The sequence below is a fragment of the Sphaerodactylus townsendi genome, linkage group LG11 (genome assembly GCF_021028975.2).
Source record: "Sphaerodactylus townsendi isolate TG3544 linkage group LG11, MPM_Stown_v2.3, whole genome shotgun sequence".
In the NCBI taxonomy this organism is placed as follows: domain Eukaryota; kingdom Metazoa; phylum Chordata; class Lepidosauria; order Squamata; family Sphaerodactylidae; genus Sphaerodactylus; species Sphaerodactylus townsendi.
This window is the reverse complement of record NC_059435.1, coordinates 24701644-24722168: the sequence shown is the minus strand read 5'-3', so window position 1 is coordinate 24722168 and position 20525 is coordinate 24701644. Positions and strand designations below refer to the sequence as shown.

General features: G+C 41.9%; 1 protein-coding gene across 8 annotated transcripts in view; it reads left to right on the top strand.

The window, feature by feature from the left end:
- Positions 1-20525, top strand: part of ARPP21 (cAMP regulated phosphoprotein 21) — a 207830-nt gene that overhangs the window by 107113 nt on the left and 80192 nt on the right. For 6 of the 8 annotated variants that reach the window (XM_048511045.1, XM_048511047.1, XM_048511051.1 and 3 more), the window contains 3 exons: positions 14269-14306; positions 15852-15905; positions 20150-20382. In XM_048511045.1, the coding sequence (XP_048367002.1) occupies positions 14269-14306; positions 15852-15905; positions 20150-20382 (325 nt within the window). The remainder of the gene's footprint in view (positions 1-14268; positions 14307-15851; positions 15906-20149; positions 20383-20525) is intronic. The other 2 variants (XM_048511050.1, XM_048511052.1) reach the window with 1 other exon arrangement.

Here is a 20525-nt window from a genome sequence, read left to right as displayed (position 1 = left end):
GAGGAATACGCGGCTGTGCGGAGCTTGCTCCAACAGCTGCACATCCCATGGGGCCATTTGTGCAAATGGCCCCAGAGCCTGCATCAGCATGATTAATGCCGATGCAGGCTCTCTCCCTTGGCTGTGCAGAAACAGCCTAGATATCATTCCCTGGAGCTCAGTGAACAGGTCCTTGGTTAAATAGGCAAGAGGAAACACTTTTGGTTAAATAGGAAAGAAGGAAACACTTTTGAAACACTAACTATGGTTAGTCAGGAAGTTGCTGCAGTCACCTGCAATAGCTGTGGAATGTTTGGGGTTTTTTTGCTGGGTGATATGGGTATTTACACCTGCAGCGAGTGTAAGCTGGTTGCTCTTTTGGAAGAGAAGGTCCAGCAGCTAGAGGCGCAAGAATCTACACTTCAGAACATCAAGAAAAATGAAGATTTCCTGGACAGAATGGAGCAGACAGTAATAGGTGTGGAACCCAAAGGGGATCTCTCTGAAGAAGATAGCAGCTCTCAAACACTGAAGGTGGTCAATTGGAAGAATGTGAAGAAGTAGAGGGACCAGGGAGCATTCTTTGAGTTGGCATCTACAAAATAGATTTGACGTTATCTCCCTTGTCAGTGAGGATAAGGAACAGATACAGGAGCAACAGAGTCAGCCCTCAGAAAATGTTCAGTGTCAGAAGGATCAGCCCATGAAATGGACCCTGCAAAACCCCAGAAAATATGTGTGGTTGTGGTAAGAGACTCCTTGTTGAGAGGAACAGAAACAGTCTTTTGCAGGCCTGACAAGATGTATCAAGAGGTGTGCTGTCTCCCTAGGGCAAAAATCTGAGATGTCACAGAGAGGCTGACAAGACTTGTCAAGTTCACTGATCGTTACCCCTTCCTTTTGATCCACATGGGAACAAATGACACTGTAAAATGTAGCTTTCAGGACATCAGAGGGGATTTGAGGCTCTGGGAAGGAAGTTGAAGGATCTGGATGCACAGGTGGTCATTTAATCTTTATTCCCCATTGAAGGACATGGCCCAGGGAAGGGAAGAAAAATAGTAGAGGTAAACAACTGGTTTCTTAGCTCCAGGAACATTTTGGTTTCTTGGATCATGATCTGTTTCATGAAGAGGGACTAAGAGATGGGTTGCACCTCACACCTGTAGGTAGGAACATTTTTGCTAAGAAGTAGACAAACCTCATCAGAAGGGCTTTAAACTGAGCTATGTGGGGGAAGGAGACAGTATTCAAGTAGGCAGGAGTTCATCAAGTGCTGGAGATTATAGTCCAAAGGTTATGGGGAGAACTGAATGTCTTATTTTCGGGGAAACATGGTATTTTAGATCTGCTTCTAACTAGTAATGATAACCTGATTAGTGGAGTGGAAGTGATAGGTGGGAGTGATCATGTTTGCCTGGAGTTTGTTATATAGTGGAAAGGGGATACTAAGTGTAGTCAGACATACATCCTAGACTCTAAGAAAGCAGCCTTCAGTAAGCTTAGGAAACTACTGGGTGTGATTCTGTGGAAAAGGGGGGAATCACCAAAGAGGAATGCCTACAAATAGCGAGGATGTATAGGGAAAAAGTCAGAAAAGCTAAAACTCACAATGAGCTCAGGTTTGTCAGAGAGGTTTTAAAAAGCAAAAAAATACTTTTTGGAGTATGTCTGTAGAAAAAGGAAGAAAAAAGATAGGATAGTGTCACATGGAGATGATGGCAAAATGCTAACGGGATGAAGAAAAGACAGAAATACTTAAAACCTTCTTTGCCTCAGTCTTTTCTCAAAAAGAAAATAGTGTTCATCCAGGGGAAAATGGATCAGAAGACACAGTAGGGGAAATTCAGCAGAAAATAAATAAAGAGATGGTCCAGGAATATCTAACTACCTTAAATGAATTCAGATCTCCAGGCCCTTATGATCTGCATTCCAGGGCATTAAAAGAATTGGCAGAAGTAATCTCAGAACCACTTTTTATAATCTTTGAGAACTCCTGGAGAACAGGAGATGTCCCAGTGGACTGGAGGAGGGCTAATGATATTCCCATCTTCAAAAAGGAGGAAAAATAGGACCCAAACAATTACCGTCTAGTTAGCCTGACATCAATACCGGGAAAGATTCTCGAACAGATCATTAGACAGACAGTGTGTAAGCACTTATAAGAGAATAGTGTGATCACTAAAAGTCAACATGGTTTTCCAAAACCAAATCATGCCGGACTAATCTCATCTCTTTTTTTGACAGAGTGACACGCTTGGTAGACGAAGGGAATGCTGCTGATGTAGTATATCTAGATTTTAATAAAGCCTTTATTAAAGTGCCCCATGACATTCTTGCAAGAAAGCTAGTAAAATGTGGACTGGACAATGCTACTGTTAGATGGATTGGCAACTGGTTGACTGGCCAAACCCAAAGAGTGCTCATCAATGGCTCATTTTCATCCTGGAGAGAAGTGACTAGTGGAGTGCCACAGGGTTCTGTCCTGGGCCCAGTGCTATTCAATATTTTTATCAATGATTTGGATGATGAAATAGAGGGCATGCTAATCAAATTTGCAGATGACACCAAATTAGGAGGAGCTAACACACCAGACGACAGAGCGAGGACTCAAAGTGACCTGGACAGGTTAGAGAGATGGGCCAAAGCTAACAAAATGAACTTCAACTAAGATAAATGTAAGATACTACAATTAGGCAGAAAAAAAATGGAATGCACACATATAGGATGGGTGATACCTGGCTTGACTACAGTACATGTGAAAGGTATCCGGGAGTGTTAGTAGCCCACAAGCTGAATATGAGTCAGCAGTGTTATGTGGTAGCCAAGAAAGCCAATGCAATTCTGGGATGCATCAACAGGAGTATAGTGTCTAGATCAAAGGACATAATAGTACTTCTCTATTCTGCATTGGTCAGACCTCACCTGGAATACTGTGTTCAGTTTTGGGCACCACAATTCAAGAAGGATATTGACAAGTTGGAACAGGTCCAGAGGAGAGCAACCAAAATGGTAAATGGTCTAGAATCCATACCCTTTGAGGAGAGATTTAGGCGGCTGGATATATTTAGTTTGGCAAAGAGAAAGTTAAGGGGTGACATGATAGACATGTTTCAGTATTTGAAGGGATGTCATATTGAAGAGGGAGCAAGCTTGTTTTCTGCTGCTCCAAAGACTAGGACAATGCAGGAAAAAAGATTCCATGTAAACATTAGGAGTAACTTCCTGACAGTTCGACAGTGGAATATACTTCCTTGGAGAGTAGAGGAGTCTTGTTCTTTGGATGTTTTTAAACAGAGGCTGGGTGGCCATCTGTCAGGAGTGCTTTGATTGTGTGTTCCTGCATGGCAGGGGGTTGGACTTGATGGCCCTTGTGGTCTTGTCCAACTCTATGATTCTATGAAATTGCATGGTGAATGTTGCAATTTTTCTTTTGTTTGGCTTGGACTTGCTTTGTTACATTAAATGCAGGATCTCATTGTGGATTGTATTCTGTTAATGCCTTAATCTGCAGTTTTTTAGAACTGTATTTTGTGGACATTTGGTCCAGATTTCCTTCTGCTTGTAATAGCAAATACTTTCAGAGTTTAGCGGTTTCTTGGCTTCCCAGAAGGGCAGCTGATGGGAGATGTGTGAATGGTAACCCACCGTGTTTTTTCCTTAAGTGAAAAGCAGCCATGGGAGCCTGCCAAACTGAGCAGAGCAATAGCAAAAGCAGGCCTGCTGTTCCATCTTACTCTTCCAAATCGCATTCCTCTAGCTGCTTTTCCCCCTGCATTAGCTACTAACTAGCACAAACAAACAGAAAATGCTGGATGTCTTTTCTTAGCTTAGCCATCCATGTTGGTCTACCGCCAGTGTTTTACTTTCTGACATTGAAAGAATCTTTCTATTTGCAATTGTAGGTGTTCAGAAGATAGCAAGCCCAGAAACATTCTAAATTTGCTAAAACGAAGCAGTTTGCGTATCAGAAGGTATTAGGGACAAAAGGGTTTCTCCTTCATGCCTTGATGTTCACTTCAGTCGTAAATTATTTTATCTTGAGACTAATTACATATCCTTAAGTGTGCAATATTAAGTAGACTTAAGTATTAAGATTTCTACTGTGAACCTCTGTACAGAATAGATGATTTTGTCTAGTTCTCAGCTTTGAAGAGACAGTAATGCATGGAGTGTTTCAGCCATAGTCAGGAAGAGAGAATGAAACTTAATCAACTTTGGCATTTTCCAGTCAGCTGTATGGGAAAGGTACATAGGTCTATTTTGGCAAGTGTGAAAAGGGTGCCACTGTATAAAAGCCTGGAGAACGGGGTTTTTTGGAGGCTAATTATAAAGATATTTCTCCACCTTGTCATATACATTCTGCTGAAGAGTTTGTCTCTCTCTCCCCTTCTCTAATTACTAAGAAGGTATAAACTTCTTGAGAAATCAAAGTATTGAAAGAAAATACAGCAATAACTTGACCTGTTGCCATTATTGCAAAGATTTTTTTAAAGAGCATGGCGCAAATATTTACATATGGCTGCAAAACCTATTCTAATATGTTAGCTGTGACCACAGAACTATACCCAGTTTCACATAAAGCTATTAGTTCAGTCAGTTGAGGTGCAGCAGTTGAGAAAATTGTGTGCTTCAACGTTAGAATATAATTTCAAACAAATGTGAGAGTTGTCATTAATTTTTACCCACTACCTTTGTCAAATCCATTATTTTGTGCATTACCGAACATGGTACTTTGGTACAAAAGCATTTATGCCAAAATGTATTTTTACTTTCAGACTTTCAAATGGATGTGGGGGGGGGGGTGGAGCAGGCTAGATAGACACTAGGACCCAAGTAGAGCATTCTACAACAAAGACATTCTTTGTTCTGTGGTGGAGGAATATATAGTCTACTAACATCTTTATGTGAAGCAGTATAGTTCTATTTCAAAGGTTCCCTCTCAAGGTTGACACACATTTATATATATAAAAAAGACTGACACACTCATCAATCTCCACAAACCTGTGAAAAGATGACAATATTGTTGTCTCATTAATATGAGACTAATGCACAATAATTACATTGTACCTGCAATAAGGTCTAGAAATCACCTTTTCATAGAAAATAAACATCTCCGTTAGCTGTTATGCTGGCCAGATGTCTGGTAGAATACTTGTAATGTTCAACACTCTTTGATTTCCAGTCAACAGCAACACTCTGTTGGTTAGTTGGTTATACGTCATCTTTCAAGATGTAAACTTAAAGCTTATTACAGTACTATGAAGTATGAGGCAATACCAACAGAATTTTTGTTATAATGCACATGATTGCTATAAAGATGAGACTGACGCATGTTGCTTTCAGTGAGATGGATTTATACTTTCTTTTTTTCCCATTTAAAATAAAAATTAAGTGAATAGAATACAAACATGAATAGTATGATCCTTGGGTGTCTTCAGGTATAAATTGTATCTTATTTATGCTGTCCCTGTGCTTCTTCTGTGTCACAAATTCCAGCTTGGGCATGATAATAAGCATATGCCATCAGGAGAAAATTGATTAAGTTGTCAACTGAGTAACCAGAGGCTGTGGTTATTTAACAGCTCGTCTAGAGGTAGGTGATATAAAATTCTAGACAAACAGGCAAGGTGCACTGGTTTGTCAAATGAAAATCAGATATGTTACATCCTCAACTACAGATATGTTGCCTTCTGTGTATTCTGGTGAAAATCCAGCCCTATCCAAAGACTTACCAGTACTTAGGTTGGGACATACCAAGAGTGATATCACTACACGATACTACATTTTTATTATTATTACAACAGCAAAGACAGACAGATAGACTGGAGCCGATACAAAGACTGTGTTATATCATGTGGTTGACTTTTCCCCTGAAAAGCAGAAGAGGGGGAGTTAGGATTATATCCCACCTTTCTCTCCTGTAAGGAGACTCAAGGTGGCTTACAGACTCCTTTCCCTTCCTCTCCCCATAACAAGCATCTTGTGAGGTAGGTGGGGCTGAGATAGTTCTGAAGAACTGTGACTAGCCCAAGGTCACCCAGCAGGAATATAGGAGTGCAGAAACCCATCTGGTTCACCAGATAAGCCTCCGCCACTCAGGTGGAGGAGTGGGGAATCAAACCAGGTTATCCATATTAGAATCCACCTGCTCTTAACTGCTACACCATGCTGGCTTGGCTTACGTAAAAAACCATACACATAAAAACCAACAGTCTAGTTACTGAGCAGAGATTTCTTGGGGTTAATTGATTTTCTGATACAGGAACAAGATCACAAAATCTTCAGCTGCCGTCAAATGTGTAGGATCACATCTACCCACTGTAATATGTAATTTTATTACATAAATGTGTTAGTACTGAATGTCTTTTGAATGAAAAATCTACATTGCTATTGTTAATTAAAAGTGACCTAATTAATAGTACAATCCCAAAGAGAGTTACTTCAGTCTAAGATCATTCATTTCAATAGTCTTAAACTAGAGTAATTCTGTAAAAAACAGTGGAATCTGTAATTATTTCCTGTTTCAGAAAGCAGCAGCATCAAATCATTCACCATGGTAAAACCTCACAGCACATTTTAGAATAAATTAATAAGAACTAAACATATTCAAAGATCACGGTTCCAGTAAGAACCATGCTGAACCGGACTAAGATCTATCCTGTCAAACAGGATTGTTGGAAAAGTACATAGTTCCAGCTCAGGGGCATGTCTAGAAAAAATGGCTCCCAGGGCAAGGACTGAAATTGCATCCCCAACTCCAGCCTAAGGCCTTCAGACATGCCCCCCCCCCTTGCAGAAACTGGCTCACACACCACAGTCCCCCACATATCGCCCACCCCTGGCACTGAGCCGAGGGGAAACAGTCTTGCCACTAAGGATCTCCTCCTCCTCTGATGGTGGCTCCTGCACTCAGTGTCACTCCAATGGCGCTGGGAGAAACTCAAAAACCCACCTGCAGTGGCCCTTCCCACCGATGTGGTGGTAAAACATTTGCCTATGGCAGGAGAAGGAAGCCCCTGCTCAGTGAGGAGACTGAGGAGAGCAAAGGTGAGTTGCTGTGCCCAGTGTGCGTGGCCTATAGGACTCCAGCCCAGGGGGACAGGAGCCATGCCACTGCATGCCTCTTAGAGCGTTGGCCAGTGAAGATGCAGGGCTCTAATGGCTTAGACAGAGAGGGCCCAGAAATCAACAGAGTTGGTTTGTCATTTCCTGCCTCTATATACCATTCTTCATTGTCTCTCATCCAAGTTCTAACCAGAGCCAATCCTGCTTGCCTTCCAAGATCCGACGAGGTCAGGCGAGCCGGGTCAGGGCAATCTCCACATCACAAACCACCAGAATTTAGAATGGTTATCTTCACAAAATGTATTTCTCTGACATGTAATCAGCTTCTGAAGAAAAGGCCACGTTTTCAGTGAATGATAAAAATTTGGCTCTCTTAAAGAACAAACCATTGCACGCTGACCATCCACATTTATCCTGTAAAAAAGAACCCTCTCAACAAACTGTTCTTGTCATATGGACTTTCACTGCCATGATTGTTCTTCCTATAATCTCCATTTCTCCATTGCTGATGAACAAATGAATAACAATCATCATCTGAGTGCAATGGACTCAAAATATACTGAATATCACTTTTAACATTCCATAACGTGGCTAGGGTGAGGTAGAGAGCATTTTGTCTGGTATCCTTAATGTTGTTTTGCAGCCTATACAGGAATAAGCTTGGCAAAGTATTCTCATTACAACTTGGCCAGAGGCAAGTGATGGCTCTATAAATATTTTGTTTGTTTGTAGCAGCCCTGCAAGGGGGAGATAATCTATAATCCAGGGCACCTTCTCCATGGCAAGAGTCATGGCACCAATACTAATAAGTTGTTTTGAGAAATATGAGTGGGGGTCCTGAGAGGTGGATGGCCAAAAAGAAGGAAGCAAGGAAAGGGCACAGGGAGAGCAATCTGAAGACAGTGCAAGTGTGGCGTTCCCCCTGCCCCTCCTGCAGCCCGGGCTGGCAAACCGTCCCTCCGTCCCTAACCGAGGTGATGTGCCCCTCGTCAGTGGCCCCGGTCTTTGGGGCCCGCACTGCCAGCTGCCGAAACCACAGGGTGGCCGCCAAGGGAGGAGGTAGAAGGACCCTCCTCCCGCTTGCCTGAGGCTTGCCTACACGAGGCTGGGGTCGACCGCCCCTCGGGTGCAGAGCCAAATAACCCCTTGAGCAGCCTCCCTTTCCTCCTTCACTCCCTTTCGCGCCTCTGTGTCTCCTCCGCTCTCACTCTCTCTTCTCGCCCCAACTTCTCTGTTCTCTCGCCTCCTTTCCTTCTCCCTCTCTCTCTCTCTCAGTCTTTGTCCCACGCCTGTCTCTTCTGCTCTCGGCCCCCGCAACTCCCTCCCTCGACCCGTTGCGACCAGCCGCGCTCTCCCGTCTCCCTCTTCCTTAAATAGTTTTCCCCCGTGATTGGGGCTGTTTTCGGCCTGGCTGCCGGCCGCCGGCCGCTTCTCCAGCCGCAGCTGCGTTGCGGTCCCGCCGGCCGTTGCCGGCTCAACCAGCCGCAGCTGCGGCGTACCGGGGCCGCCTCCCGCCCGGCCTGCCTCCTCGCCGGCGCTCTCCTCGACGAGCCGGCCGCTGCCGGGTCCCGCCGCCAGCCTCCCGCCGGCCCCGCCTCCCGGCTGGGCGAGTCCGGGGCGAGCCGTCGCGGCAGTCGCGGCGACCCCCAGACAGCAAGTAAGGGCATCTTTTGTGAGTGAGTGAGTTGTTTGTTGCTTTATGAAAGGGCATCTAATTATGCTAAGATATTCAGGCCATAATTCTTATCCTGTGTTTTGTTTTGTTTTTAAAAAATATATTGTTATTCTGTATGGGTAGATGGTTATTTTATTGGTATGATTATTAGTATTATTTTTTAAAAAAAAATTAATGGTTGCAAGCATACTGCTTTGTTTCACAATATGTTCATTCAGCTACATAATAACACAAGTCCAGGTATTGAGAACCTGATGTCTAAATCAAACCCTTTTATCTTCCAAACCACACTGTTCTCAGTATAGCCCCTTGAGACTTTTTTCCCCCTAAACTCTTCTTGGGCTGTTCAAATAGTTGATGAAATTAAATTATAGATTGGTTTAAGAAGACACCTGATTGCAGATAAGATAGTTTACACAATAGCTTATCTTTAAAAAGTAATGCTCTGGATGTACAACAGAAGATTAGTGACAGAAGAGAAAGCTATTCCTGGAATTTTGGAGGAAGTTCGGAGCAGGCAAGAATTGTACAATAGCCCCTAGAGCAAATGCATTTATGCATAAATATATTCAACTTTTTGTCCTATATTCCCTTAAATTTGTGACTGTCAGGCAAGCAAGGAATTTAAAGGTAGAGTTAGCAATTGCTATGCTATGATAGCAGAAGCATTAAGCAAATGGAGCGTTGTCTGTAAAAGAGCAAAGTGAATCTCAGTATGGTAATAGCTAACTTGCTTCCCCTTAAGCTTCTTGGCTCTTTCCTTTCCTTTCCTTTCCTTTTTTTTAAACAAGGGTAATATAATAAAATGTGTCTGTCTTCTGTGCCTCTGAGACCTGCATCAGCTCTGACAAATGGATATTCCAGGAGATGGCATGGCCTGGTGCCAGCTTCTGCAGCATGGAAGATGAATGGGGGCTATTATTAAGTCTGTCCATAAGGCTGTAATGCTGATTTCAGTGATACTCTTCAAGATACTGAAGAGGTAACAGACATCTCACATTTTTGAACACAATATGACTCCATCGTGCTTATGTCAGTCTCAAATTCCTGAGCTTTGTTTTTTCCCCAAAAAAACTTGGCCTTTGCTGGAACATTTCCAATCTTGTAGGTATTGATCTGCAAACTTGTATCCGCCAGCATGTACTGTACGGAACAATCCAATTTGTATCCAGAGTTGACAAGAAAGTAAAGTAATTGCCATCAATATTGAAAAAACACATTTAACAACGTAAGAACAGCCATGCTGTATCAGACTAACCATGCAATCCAAAGTGGGGGGCTGAAGCCACATTGGAAACAACAGAAGGGTTACACCAACATCCATGCCACCAGTACTGTGCAAACTGACATGGATGCTAGTGCAGGGGGACTTACCTTGGTGGCTGGTTACTGCAGTGCCCACACCTGGAAATTGGCCCCTGTGGCAGCTGGTCACCACTGCCAGGGTGGGAAGGGGCATTCCAGGTGCTTTTTCAATGCACTTTCAGGAACACTCCCTCCCAGCAACACAGCCTTGTACCATCAAAAAGTGTCACATCAGTCACTCATTGCCATGGGCTTTCCCAAGGGAGTAAAGGTTTCACCTTTCTCCCGCAGCTCCTGCACTGCTAATTGCGTGTGCCATCCATGTCTGCCACTCTACAACTCCCCCCCTCCTTTGGGCTGTCCAGTCCCCTTATAGTCCAGCATTCTGGTCACTTAGTGGCTAACCAGCTGTCTCTAGGAAGTCCACAAGCAAGGTATCTACATCAACCTCCTGCCCATGCTCTTCAGCAACTGATGTAAAAAGGTATACTGTTTCTGGTACTGAAGGGAGCAGATATCCAACATAAATAGCATCCACTGACAGCCCCACCTTTTACGAATTTGCCACTGCTCTTTTAACATCAATGGGAACTTCATCAAGCATATTAGAAAAGAAGCAGTGGGGGGTGTTTTTACATATGGGTCTAATAAGAGAGAGAGAGAGAGAGAGAGAGAGAGAGAGAGAGAGAGAGAGAGAGAGAGCAAATCAATCACTTTAAATTGAGCAACAAAAACAGTAATCATGCAAAAATATATTTGGTATTTCCCCCCATCGTTATAATGTGTATAATTCCATTGATGCTATAAGCCATATTTTCAAAAGGCACAGTTTTCAGAAATAACAAATGGCCCTAGGAACCATTGTAATTATGAAGTCACACCATTAATACGAGGCAGAAAATGTGATTAATCATACAAACAGTGCTGTATATGGGCTTCAAAGACAAAATGTGAGTACCAGCTTTTGTAGGAGGCTTCAATGCCAAGAACAATTTCTTTGGACTTTGTTCCTGTGAATAAAATGGGACTGACTTTCAAAGTTGATCTCCTTAGAATTGGTTTCTTAGGAAAATTCCCATGTAAGTTTGCCCATCATGGAGACCAACTATTGAAGTCCTCCAACAAGTCCCTTCTGTCAGAAATAAGGCAGAGGAAGCAGTCCCTTGACAGTTGCAGAGCTTCACTTAGGAAATACCCTTCCTGCATTGGTTTGCTTGGTGCTAGGACACATGCTGAACTAGATGTTATATCTGCCACATTTTACTGATAGATGTGATGTCTGGGAACTAACATTTCCAAGGGATAGTAAATGTGGAGACCTATAGAAGGGGAAATAGATGGCCATGTCATCCTGGGAAAATGGCATGGAGAATGGTGAAGCTTCTTCCCCTGTGCTATGTTCCTGAGCATAACTGGCATTACTTAGGTCTGTAAATATAACTACTTGTAGAAGAGGTAATGTCTAGTTTGGCCCTAATCTTTGATTGATTGATTGATTGATTGATTGATTGATTGATTGATTGATTGATTGATTGATTGATTGATTGATTGATTGATTGATTGATTGATTGATTGATTTCTAGGCCATCCATTCCTGAAAGGGCTCAGGGTGGGGTACAAGCAAAACCCTATTAAATTTATAATAAATAAATTCAGTATAAATACTGTTTAAAATGTAATAAAACAACACAGTAATTCTACATACTTAAAAAACGGGATGGCGACTACCCTATCTAGACCCGAAGGAGGCCCTAAGAGAACCTGATGATTTAAACCGCCTGGCAGGATGGGAAAACCTAGCGGAACAGCTCCCTCTTACAGGCCCTGTGGAACTCACTTAGGGCCCTGCCCGCAGGGCCCTGATCTATGGGTGGGAGGGTTGTTCCACCAGGTTGGGGCCAGGACTGAGAAACCTCTGGCTCTCGTTGAGGGCAGTCGGGCGACTTTTGGGCCAGGGATTCTCAGAAGGTTCACTTCCAACGAGCAAATGGATCTAGTCAGGCAGTATGGGGAGAGGTGGTCCCTCAGGTACATGGATCCAAGACCACTCAGGGCCTTAAAGGTCAAAACCAAAACCTTGAGGATGGCCAAGAATTCGATTGGCAGCCAATGCAGTTTAAGCATCAGGTGAAGACCCTTCTTTTGACATACCCCTCAATCAGTCTGAGCTTCTTTTAAATCCTCTTTTATGTCTTTTTGCTTGTTTTCTGTCCCTGTGGTAGCTTTCAATTTTATGCAAACATTTATGCATTTATTATGGACCATTTATTAGTTTGATATTGGTGGTTTGATATTCATATCTTCATCCTTGAGCATGGAGATGCTGTATACAAATTGTTTGAACAAGAGGGACCTATTCAGACTTATGTGAGTCATCCCATTTCCCGCCTAAATTGCCCTCCCCACACTGTTTCCTTTCTCACTTCCTATTTCCTTATACCCCTGCCCATTCCCAGCCAACATATCTTCATCTGTTCCCCATCTTCAGCTTTCTCTTCTCCCCTGCAGCTTTTCCATTTTCTTTTTCCTCATCTACTAACTACCCTTTACTGTTTTGCATTTTCTTTCCCCTTTTCCTTACATATCTTACTTTTTCCATATCTGACTTTTTCCAACCTCCCCATCTTTGATTAACTGAAAAAAACGTTCAGAAGACTCAGTAATAGTGTCATTGATGCCCAGCAACCCTCAAAATGGCCATCAAGATCTCAGAACATATTCCCATGAAATATCAATGAGCATTCATCTGTTAACGCTACATTTGTTTATTCTGTTATTTGTGGTTTTTATTCCATTATATTTTTTTAAGATTCAGATTTTTCTACCATTCAGTTTCCTAGTCCCTTGTCTGTGCCTGGCCCCATTGTGTGGATTTTTTGTTATTCACATTCTAGGGCTGTATTATAATGATAAAAGAGTAATTAATATAAAGGAGCCATGTTTTATATAAATCAGGGCTTCAACCTGATGTATTTTGCAAGAGAGCACTAGAAATAAATGTGAATGTGTTTCATAGTTTATTGCTTCTATTTCAGATCTCTTTCCATTCATCCTGTAAAATACGAACTTGAGGAGGGAATGTACTCTATAGCACTAGAATTCAACATTCCTGTTGATACCATTCTATTATTCTATAGTTCTATGGTTATGGAAGCAATGTACTTGGTTGCCTTTCTGCTTCTTTTCCCCATCCTTTTTTTGTGTAAATCGTGTGAGAAATATGAGCTAGGGAGGCATCTTCCAAAAGCAGCTACTGTACTCTAAATGAACATGAAACAGAATGGAATGGAGGGAAAAATCAAAGGGAATGAGAATTATTTATGGAATATTAGCACAGGCTCATTTTGCGACATGAAAATTTAACGAGTGTTAAAGTGGAATGTTCTTACCAGCAGAACTTACTCCAGCTTCTAATTTTTGCATGACACTTTTCCAGAAGCATTTCTTGCTGTTTTTTACACTTATTTCTTCTAATTAAATCACATGAGATCAAATTTTTTCTTTCCGTTTTTGCTGTTCTTCTGAGTTTTACCAGACCAAAAAAAGTTAGGGCTGTGATACACAGTATGCCCAACACTTGTTGGGCCATGATGAGTGTCAGAGGGGCAAAAGCCCCCAAAGCTTCCATATACATTGGGGAAAACAGGGTGAGAGAGAAAACGGAAGCGGGCTCTGCAACATTCCTTTTCTATATCAAGTGAACAAGCCCTGTTTACCAGGACATCCCCCCCACCAAAAAAATGTATGTGAATTCATGAATCCATTCACACACCCATGATACAACACCTATGGAGCAAATGGTGTATTTGAGCTGTCAATGGGACATAGACTTGGTATATACTATATTTCTACTCTTTATATCAATGGCTGTTAAGCATTTCTAAATGTCTTTGGAACGGGGCCCTTATTTCTAAATCTGATGAATTCACAATACACCAGGAAAGTGATCCTTTTGCTTTTTTTAAAAAAAATACATTCTGCTGACATTTTCTGTGAGAAGACATCTGGATGTGGGGTTGTATATTCTAATCTAGCCAATCTGTTGTCATCAACTCAATGTATTATCAATTGCTTGTTTGCAAGTGCTCCAATATTTCTTGTCTCAACAATGCATGAACTGCAAGTTCTTAGCCTGGATATGAAAAGTCATTTTTTTTGTTTGTTTGTTTGTTTTTGGGGGGGGTTGCTTTTGAGACTCAGGAAGAGCAATTAATACATTTTTTATTTTCTTTGTTTTTCAGTCAGTTTGTTCACAAGAAAATCTTTTTGTGGATAACAGGTACGTGTGTGTATGTGTATGTGCATTCACTGATTTTTTAATGTAATGTTTAATTTCCATAAATTGTATCAGTTCAAATTGTATCAGTTAATTTGTGATAGTCTTTAAAGTTATACTGATGAAACAAAGAAACGAACACTTGAAGTACCTAACATTTTTTGACATTTCACAGATGTTTAAAGTTAAAGAAATTATCAAAGACAAATGGGTTGCACCCAGTGGGTGGGATTCAGAGAAGATATCTTCCTTATACAGAAAGGTTCTTTCTAGAAACAGAAGAGTACTAGTGAATAAACCATATTGAATATTAAAGTGAAAATATAATTTCAAATAATTAATTTCTTTGGTTTTTTGTTAGATACCTCACTTGTGATCATTAGAAATGCTTTTGAAGAATGGTTTGGCTGTTAACATCCAAAATCTGGCTGAGACATCTTAATACCTGTCATTCTGAATTATACAGTATTCCTTGTACAGTATTTAAGAAGGAGCATAATTCATACATGCTAGCCCTGCTGAAATGAGTGGAACGTATGCACCAACATGGGGTCAATGAGTCAAGTTAGGGTTTTTTCCCATTGGGGTGCTCTAAAAATATAATATCTACTAGCTGTTATATCCACCTTATGATTAAGACCACCTCTTTGTCTCTCCTGAATTTTAGAGATTCTGAACAACACTGATGGATTGTTGTTTTTTTACATATATGGATCTTTTTGTAGAAGATGGAATTATTCTTGCTATTTCATTGCTTAAAATAATAGGTAACTTGCTGTGAAATTCAGAAGAGGAGACAAATCCCCTTTTGGATGCGACGCAGGCTTCCACCGGCATAAATGCCCTCTCTGGGGCACTTCCGCCGGCAGAGGGGCAAATCCACTGGTGCCCGGCTGCTGCAGTGCCTGTGATGCCCGGCCACAATGCCTGACCTTATGCCAGTGCTTGCTCACTGCCCCCAGCTACACCAGCATCCCAGGGAGATACAGGAGGGGCAAACCTTAGCTTCCAGACCCCTCTCAGCTCCCACCTGCCAGTGAAGCTGCAGGAGGAGATGATACCGCAATTTTCATGACATATCTTTATTCTCCCCTACAGAAGAGTTGGGGTGGACAGGTTAAACTTTTTTGAGCTTCCCATGCTGCCCTGTAGAGGAGGCAGAGTGGCAGTCAAGTGGCACTGTCCCTGTCCACCTCAGCTCTGGTTTGAGCTGTTAATGTTGTTAGAACCCACTCTTACATTCCATTATTTAATAATGAAATTCCCTAAATATTTTATAGCAATCATGTCACTGCTAATGCAAAACTAATTTGTTTTACAATAAAGTGAAAAGAAAGCCACAAACCATCACCCCTAGCTCAGAAATCAATATTAAAGAATGGTTAAAGTCTCAAAATCATCTTTATGTCCACCTTCGTTAATGTGTGATATATTTTAATACATTATAATTAATAAAATAACATTATTGTGAATATTTTGATGTATTAAGTTACAGTTGCACTGAGAAAAATAGTTTTTGGGTTCTTTGTTTTTTTAAATTTTTACCAGACTCCTGGAGGATAGCATATGCAATGAAACCCTTAAGAAGAGGCAGCTCTTCAGGTGTGTACAATTATCATCCTTAATTATATGCTTGCAATCTTGTGTTTAGATTGTTATCCAGAGTCCAAATTCTCACAGTTGGATTACATTAAAAAGCTAATATATGATGAAAACATCTCAGTAGACTTCAGAAGGTTCCAAACTATCACCACCTCAAGTTCCTTTCCCCTGCATATCGAAGTATCAAAAAATGTGCTGAAAAACTCGACTTTTACACAAGTATATATGGTAAATGTAAACACATATAAAGATATAGGCCCATTATGCATGCAGTGCTTGCCCTGTAGCTCCCTTCTTCACAGTGAGGTTTCCCCACAAGATTACCCTGCTTCAAAGTGTCCTCCTGGGCCATGCTGAACTGATCCACCATTTTTCATGCACACTACTTCCTTGTTCTTTCCATGCAATTTCCATCAGGGGAGGTTGCCTGCCACCATTTTTTTGTGGCCATCTGTGGTCTAGTGTAAATTTGCTAGACCATTCAAGTTTTGCCAGTTTCAAGGCCTATTGCTCCAGTGATAGACTCTCAGCATGAAAAATATATTTTTTTTAAAACCCAGCTTTTTCGATCCTAGAAGAGCAGGAGAAACTGTTGTCATGTGGGTGGGGAAAGGCAGAGAGGAGCAGGAAAAAAACCCCAAAATGCAAATTGCATCCTGATTCTCTTTCCCTGCACAGGAAGGGGAAAAGTCACAGTTTCAGAGGTTTCAGAAACCGCAGGGTTTTTCTGATCTGCGGCACGGTAAATTTGAGATGGGGAAAAAATGTGTGCGCAAACAATCTAATCCAAAGGACTGTACACTCATTGCAGCGCAGACCACAAATGTCTATTCACAAGTGAATATTCTAAGCAGAATAGCGGTATGTTCTTGGTATATATGAAATTGAGTCTACTGGTGTACAGTACAAAAGAAAGACTGAAAAATGGAGAACACTTCAAAAAACACTGCTAGGCTTTAATAACACCTTAGAGAGTAACAAGATTTTCAAGGTATAACCTTTCAAGAGTCAACGCTCCCTTTGTCAGAGGCAATCTCACAAAGTGTACCTAATGAAGAAATCTTTGAAACCTTATACTCTGAAAATCTTGTTGGTCTCTAAGGTGCAACTGGACTGTAGCTCTTCTACTCTAAACCAAAACAGATGCCCTCCAAAAACTGAAGGTCTTGGATATATACTTTGAAGTGTGGTAATTGCTGGGTTATTACTAGACAAAGACTTAAAAATAGGACACCTTTTCAAAAAGCCTTGCAGCATAATCCAGATTGGGACAGGGAGATGCCACAGGGGATGGTGCAGCAAAGGCAGCGGCATACCACCTCCAAAGGGGATTTGGGAAGCACGGAAAGGAGATAAATTTTTAAAACCTTCTGCCTCCTGACTTGCCCCATACCATGTGGTGTAAGTCTGCAGGCTCAGTAGGCGATGTTCCCAGGCTGGAATGCCAGTGGAAGACAGCTAAAGTCAGCACCCCCGTGAACACCCCGGCCCCCCACCCCCCTGCGCCATCATCTTCTCAGACGCTAGTGCAGCTGCATGGTGGTGTTCACTTCTGGGTTTGCCTGCTGCCAAGCTGCGGGTTGGCCAAACATTGACATCTTTGCTCTCTCTACAAGCATGGTGCCCCTTTCACTGGTGGAGGGGGCAAACACATACATGCAACCCACTGCTGCTGCCAACACTCATTTCTCCCCCCAATCTGAACTGGGCTGTTAGCTGTATGCTTTGAAGTATAATATTTACCAGGTATGACTGTTACAAGGGGGTGAGTCACGATCCTCAAAGATGGAAGGAAGGAAGTTGAACAATACCTTAGGAGAGTATACATTATCATTTGTATAAGAAGTACCATAGTTCGTTGCAAGTTATATTCATCTTGTTTCTCCCATGACAGATTTGTAACAGTTTAGAAACAGAGCCACTTTGTTAAGGGGCACAGAGTAGACAGACACTTCTATGTCAGCAGTATTGTCACAGGTGTTAGGATAGGAAGACACAAAGATGATAGGAAGACACAAGTAGGAAGACAGAAGGGAATGCTGTATTGAATGAATTAGTCCTTGTGGAGGTTGGCAAGCAGACAATAATTGTGTGAAAAGTGGATAGACAGGTAATGGAGAAGCACGCAAGACCAAAGGGCTACCCAAAGTTTAGTGATGAAGAATAATTATGGAAGAGCAGAAGTAGGATGTTTAAGATTACAGTGAAAAATCTTATGTGATGAGATACTGAAAAGAGACACGCAATGAAAGAGTGTGTCGAAGAATACGTAGTGTTCAAAATGGTATGCCAAGAAGTACTTCTTGAAAAGAACAGAGAGTGTCTGAAAATATGCGACAGTTTTCACGTTGGCCAGAGTAGCAATATATGACTGCCAAGTTGAAGAATAAAAGACCATGTTAGATATATTAAAAAGTGACACATAAAATTCAATTACAGAAATAATACCTAAATAGCCCCATTCAATGGGCTGGGTGGCTGGCTGCAACAGCACAGTCGCAGTGACCCAGTGCTCCCAAGGAGGCTTTCTAGCACTGTGGGCAGGTTAGAAAAGATGCAAACAAGACTCCCTGTCACTGGAAAGCCCTCACTGGGCATAATGGACTTATGCCACCAAAAAGATGGCATAAATCCAAATCCTCCTCAGGGGGCGCACCTGGGGCAGTGGCTAGGAGGTAGCCAACTAGCATTGGGTCCTTCCCAGCCACACGCCACATCCCACCACCGTGGAGGTCCACAACAGCTGCTCGCAGGTAGATTTGCCCCTATGGGGCAAGTGGCCCGGGGAGGGTAAATCTGCCAGCATAGCCCTTCACCACTCCCAATGGTGGATTCAGCCCCCCTCCTTTGAATGGGGTCATATCTCTATTTTATGTATTTATTCTTAGTATACTTTATGTATTCCTTGCCTTTCTCCAAAATGGGGACCCATCTCCTATATTTGTGTGACTAGCCCAAGGTCGCCTAGCAAGCTTCCATGACAGATTGGGTATTCCAAGATGGGTGTCTTTGATACTTTAACCACTGCATCACATTGGCTCTCACAACTGCCCCCAATTATTTTAACTATACATGGACAAATACAAGGCAGCTTAGCTGAACTGGTGTTATTGATTGTTTCCTACAAGGCACTGAAGATTTGTAGACTGTAAGTCTGCTGTCCCAGTAAGATAATTTTGCACCGCTCAGTAATTGCTTTTATGTCATTATCTGCAAGTATATTCAAAGCTGTGTTCCACACAGCACCCCTTCCCCCATAAATATCCAACTATGACTATCCCTAGAGACAAGATCATGTTCACTTGGAAGTTAGTCTGGTTCACCAAAGGTCCTTCTTCTAACTGCAATTTTCCCTTTGTTCCTCTCTTCTACATCCTAATTAATTTCTTCTCTTCAGGACTAGCCATAGTATTCATAAATTAATTGTTAATTATCAGGTCTTGTTTAGGGGGATGGGATGGGAAGTAAGTACCGTTTTCACTTTGCAAGCAAAGCCTCTACTCAGTTTTTAAAATATTATTTTTCCTTAATGAGAACATTAACCATTGGTGCAGGAACGCCACAGTCAGCTGTGTCAGAATCTCAGAAGTCATTGAGCTGGAAGAGGAAGGAAAGAAGGAAAATTTCAGAGGGAGTAGCTCTGAGAAAATCTAATATGCACCTTGACTATCTACAAACTAGTGTTGCAGTTGAGCTTTATGAGGTTTTTAATGCCATAAATTGAGTGTAAAAAAGATTAGATAACGATTGCTCCAGCTACTGCAATGCAGTAGGTTGCTCATGACAGTATCTGAATTCTTCATTACATCTAACTGAATGTATCATGGCAATTCCAGACTAAACAACTAGTGTGGAAGAGATCTGAGATACATCTGTTGAGCTCCTATTGCTATAGAGGAAGTCTTTCCAATCTGTAACCTGCCAAATAGAACATAGTATACCAGCTTTCCGCCACAGGTTGGCACAAATTCTGGTGTTGCTGCCCACGTGGAATTGTAGAAACAAGGAAAGGGAATGGAAAACTTTGCTGTCAGGGTGTTGGGATACATCCTGATTGGTGGGTCACAAGTTGTGCAGAACCGACATGTGTTGTTATGTTAGAAATGTCGTCTACGTGACTGTGGATGGCTATGATTGACAACACGAATCTCCTAATGATCTGTTTTGAGTAATGCAAACAAAAGTGATTTTTGGCCTTACATGTTTGTTTTTCACATTCCTTTGTTTCCTTGGTGATATTGCAGGGGTAACAGAGACAGCACAGGGAAGGCATCTGGCAGTCGGCAAAGCAGTACAGACAATGAATTGAAATGGACAGACCACCAGAGGCCATGGAGCAGCACAGACTCAGACAGCTCCAATCGCAATCTGAAGCCAGCCATAACTAAGACCGCAAGTTTTGGTGGAATCACTGTTCTGACCAGAGGAGATAGCTCATCAAGTAACAGGAGTACCGGCAAACTGTCTAAAACAGGTAGCTAGTACTGTATTGGTTTACCACATATTTATTTGCCTAGTGCGAGCACTGATGCCTGGAAGCCTGGCTTCAGGAGTAGCCTTATAGCACTAGTGCTGTGTATCTTAAATGCTTGCATGTGATATTATTACAGTGATGCTTGC